Genomic DNA, 4,397 nt, shown 5'->3' with positions numbered 1-4,397 from the left:
AGTTTTAATATTAAAATATTTATGTAATCTTATGGTATATAGTGTTTAATCTATATATATATATATTTATTTTATTATTAAATGATATTTTTTACTCATATGGTTTTAAAATCATGTGTATCTTCTTATAATAAAAATGTTAAACCATTGATCATTAATTTTTAACATAATAATTTTAATAGTTTTAGTCATTTATTGTCGTTTTTAAAAATTCAAAATATAACATATACGAAAAAATCTAAATTTTACTTTTATAGCTAATTTGATTGTTTAATTTATTTTAATAATATAAAATTAAACAAAAAATGATGGAGGAGATATAAATTGTTATCAAATCTTTATTATTAAAATCATTAATTGTCATATATATATTAATCATTTATGGTAATTTCGTAGGTTTTATTTAAGGAAAGAAAATAACATATCATATCATTATATCATATAGTTTGACCAACTTATGTATCTAACAACATATAAAAATCGAATATGGACCTACTTATTTTTCAATTGAATGTAATTGACTACCTAATTGAGTGCCACCTATGCATTGGGGCCTATTTTAATTAATACAAAATTGAGGTTACATCTTTTCAAAGGTTTCTCAATTAATATATAGGGGATAAGAAATTACAACTAGTTTTTTCTCTCTCATTTCCCTAGTTTTTTCTCTCTCATTTCCCTAGTTCTTTTAATAGACAAATGGGGGTAGTTTTACCTTTTAAGGCATACCGCAAAATTGTGTGTTTGACGTCAAAAAATTTCAAATCTCTTGAAACTTGTATACCATATGAAACATCCTACAATCTTTTGGAATCAATGATTATGTTTTTATTGCTAACTTTATGTCATTTTAGTTACCCATTTGTAAACAAAACAAAAACAGCTTATTTGTAGAGTGATCTCCTCAAAAGTACTAATATAAAATAAAGTCAAAACAAATAGTACTAATAGTAAATTAGTTAACGATTGGGATCTGGGTCCAGAGACTGATTAAATGCTTTCAATCTTAAAAGCTTCGATAGTGATTCCCTCGTCTTTTGATAAATTCGCTTTGCAGTGTATATTCTTCACGGCAGCTTTGCTGTCTATATGTGTAAGACATGCTTAGCCTTGTCCTCTAGTAATTATCAATCATGGCCTTCCACTTTTAATGTTAATCTTAATACTGCTGCATATAGTATAATTATAATGGAACTTACATTGTTTACATGAATTATAGAATTTCGCTTTTTACGACACATACACATATTTTATAATTTGTTTGATTGTTTGGTCAAGATGAATATTTTAGTTGTATCAATGGATTTGCAAGCTGCAAGTAGTTTCAACTCGATACTGTTAAATTTTTAAACCAAAAACAGATAAGAGTTATATACTAAAGGAATATATTTCTAAATTGTAAGAATTTTTTTGTTGAACTTAGCTAGAAAAACTTTATTCAAATGAACCATTCTTAAAGTACAAAATAAATATATTCATATAAAATTAAAAAAATATGGAGCTCAAAACCTAAAATAGAACGGTGATAGTAATAACTAATAAAGATAAATTACCGGATTTCAACTCTCGGTTAAACTTGGCTCATCTTTTTGGGGCAAATTGATGGTGCGGACTTGGTCAAGTCTCGGGACCGCGGTTGTAGTTGTTGTGTATGTCTTGTCTTTTATAGTTAGATTGAGTCTGTGTTTAGAATTTTATCCTCGTTTCTCTGTTTTTTTGTTATCTTTTGTATTTATGTCGAAAAAGAAGAAATTAGTAATAATATCTTTACATTAAAAAAAAAAAACTAATAAAGATAAACTATCACCATTTTATATTACTAGTTTAGAACTGATTCGGGCTTTTTCTTTAGAACGGACTTGGGCTTTAGTCAGAAAACTAGTAAGGCCCAATAAAAATCTAGTAATGTATATTTTGGATTTGACTCCTCTCTGGTCAATCGGAATCGCACTGTATTCAGCTCACTTGTTTCTCCGGCAAAATTCGATTTCAATTTTCCCCGGGGAATTGAAGGGAAAAAAAAAAACAATGGGGAGACTAGCGATTGCAGCTATAACGAGCTTGTGGGTGATTCCCATGTCGACCATCGTCAACCACATAGTTCCCGATCCCTACATGGACGAGATATTCCATGTGCCTCAGGCTCAGCAATACTGCAATGGCAATTTCAGGAGCTGGGATCCAATGATCACTACCCCACCTGGATTGTAATGCTCTCTTCCTTCTTAATTTAATTTTGTCTTGTTAGTGCAAAACTTAAGAAGAGAGTGATTGAAAGTTTGAATATTTTGTAACTAGTAGCTGAAAATGTTGACTTTTTGTTGTTGTTGCAGGTACTATCTATCACTTGCACATGTTGCTTCTCTGTTTCCAGGAATGTTATTGATGAGAACTACTTCTCAGTCCTTTTCAGAAGCTTGTTCTACGTCTGTCCTGAGGTCTACCAATGCTGTTTTTGCAGTCTTGTGTGGAGTTCTAGTGTATGAGATTATCAGGTTCTTGGGGCCGAGTCTCAGTGATAGAAAAGCAACTTTAATGGCTTTGGTCATGTCTCTTTACCCTCTCCACTGGTTCTTCACTTTCCTCTACTATACGGATGTTGCGTCTCTCACCACTTTTCTTGCCATGTACCTCGCTTGTTTGAGGAGAAGATATATCCTCAGTGCTGTGGTAAGTCATTTTGAAGCTGTTTGTTGTTTTCCTGTCAGAATTACAAATTTATTTATGCTTATTGTCCTTGCAGTTTGGTACTTTAGCGATTTTGATCAGGCAAACAAATGTAGTCTGGATGCTTTTCGTTGCTTGCTCAGGTGTTTTAGACTTCACTCTTGACTCTCCGCGGAAAATGGATAAACAAAAAGTAAATAAAGATTTGCATCAGTCCATTGATAGGAAAGAAGCAACTCTGAGATCGAATCTTAGAAATAGAAAACCTGATAACAACTTGGATACTAGAGACAGTTTTGACCGTGGCAAATCTGTTTCTTCAGCAGAGGATACTTCAGGTATGTTGCTAATAGTTTGACATATATACTGTTAAACATAAGTGTTCCTTACTCTTACAATATCTAAGGGTCTTTTTGTACATATCTTTTAATGAAAACAATATACAGGCTTAGTCTATGATGTTTATGATGTAATCTCCACATCTTGGAATATGAAGTGGAAGATTTTGTTCAAATTCAGCCCTTTCATCGTGGTTGTGGTAGCCTTTGGTATTTTTATACTCTGGAACGGCGGTATAGTCCTCGGTATGATTCATCCATATGCGTTTTCTGTAAATGGAAAGTTATGTTTCTGTTGTCTTTTTTACTAATCCATCAATTTCAAAATCCGCAGGTGCAAAAGAGGCTCATGTGGTTTCACCACATTTTGCGCAGATAATGTATTTTAGCCTCGTCTCTGCACTTTTTACTGCTCCCCTACACTTCTCAGTAGAGCAAGTGAGAAATCTACTCCAAGAGCTCCGAAGAAATTGGCCCTTAAGCCTTCTACTAACTCTTGTGGCTCTAGTAGCTGGTTTTGCCTCTGTACACTTTTTCAGGTTCAGTTTCTTGACACCTCTCAAAACACCTCTTAAGGTCTTCCACTACAAACTCTCATTCTGAAAAATAATTGCAGCTTGGCTCATCCTTATCTTCTCGCTGATAATCGCCACTATCCATTCTATCTATGGAGGAAAATTATCAACGCTCATTGGTTGATGAAATACATGCTAGTCCCGGTTTACGTCTATTCCTGGTTCTCAATCCTAACTTTATTAGGTATGTTCAAATCATTTTTGTGTGAGACGGTTTTTTTATCTTCCTTTTTTGGCATTGTGAATTTGACTTTGGTTCTGTCTCAATCCGACAGCAAAAACTCGAAGCAAGATCTGGGTGTTGGTCTATTTCTTAGCTACATGTGCTGTTCTTGTTCCTACGCCATTGATCGAGTTCAGATATTACACCATTCCGTTTTATATCTTCATGCTTCACTCCTGTGTCAGAAGCAGCGGTTACACAACTTGGCTTCTTACTGGAACGATTTTTGTGTGTATCAATGTGTTTACAATGGCTATGTTCTTGTTTAGACCATTCAAGTGGAGCCATGAGGATGGTGTCCAAAGGTTTATTTGGTAGGGACAAAGGTTTATACTCTTTTGCTGCAATTAGTTACTAGTAGGTCCCTCGGAAACTGGCGAGTTCATACCATTTTCTGTCGATATAAACACATCAGTTTTGAGGTTTCTGTTACTGGAATCCATTACTGAAATGTTGTGTTTCTTTCTTATTTTGAATTTAGCCTTTGCACAAAACATAAAATTTACATCATGTTAAATGAGCTTGTGATAATAGAAATATTTGAAGCATAATATGTACTTCAATATTCAATTTTATATTTATTTTGATATGATA

The 4,397-nt window shown here is 33.2% G+C and overlaps 1 protein-coding gene across 1 annotated transcript; it reads left to right on the top strand.

Moving 5' to 3' along the window:
• Positions 1 to 1,950: 1,950 nt before the first annotated feature.
• LOC125599921 (dol-P-Glc:Glc(2)Man(9)GlcNAc(2)-PP-Dol alpha-1,2-glucosyltransferase) lies at positions 1,951 to 4,397 on the top strand. The gene is made up of 7 exons (XM_048772948.1): positions 1,951 to 2,207; positions 2,334 to 2,670; positions 2,744 to 3,005; positions 3,114 to 3,251; positions 3,340 to 3,544; positions 3,622 to 3,764; positions 3,856 to 4,397. Exons 1-7 carry the CDS (start codon positions 2,029 to 2,031, stop codon positions 4,119 to 4,121), a joined length of 1,530 nt encoding a protein of 509 aa, XP_048628905.1. The 5' UTR covers positions 1,951 to 2,028; the 3' UTR covers positions 4,122 to 4,397.

The sequence above is a fragment of the Brassica napus genome, unplaced genomic scaffold (assembly GCF_020379485.1).
Source record: "Brassica napus cultivar Da-Ae unplaced genomic scaffold, Da-Ae ScsIHWf_2060;HRSCAF=2711, whole genome shotgun sequence".
Lineage (NCBI taxonomy): Eukaryota > Viridiplantae > Streptophyta > Magnoliopsida > Brassicales > Brassicaceae > Brassica > Brassica napus.
Note: the sequence above shows the minus strand (reverse complement) of the source record. Positions and strands in the feature narration are given on the sequence as shown.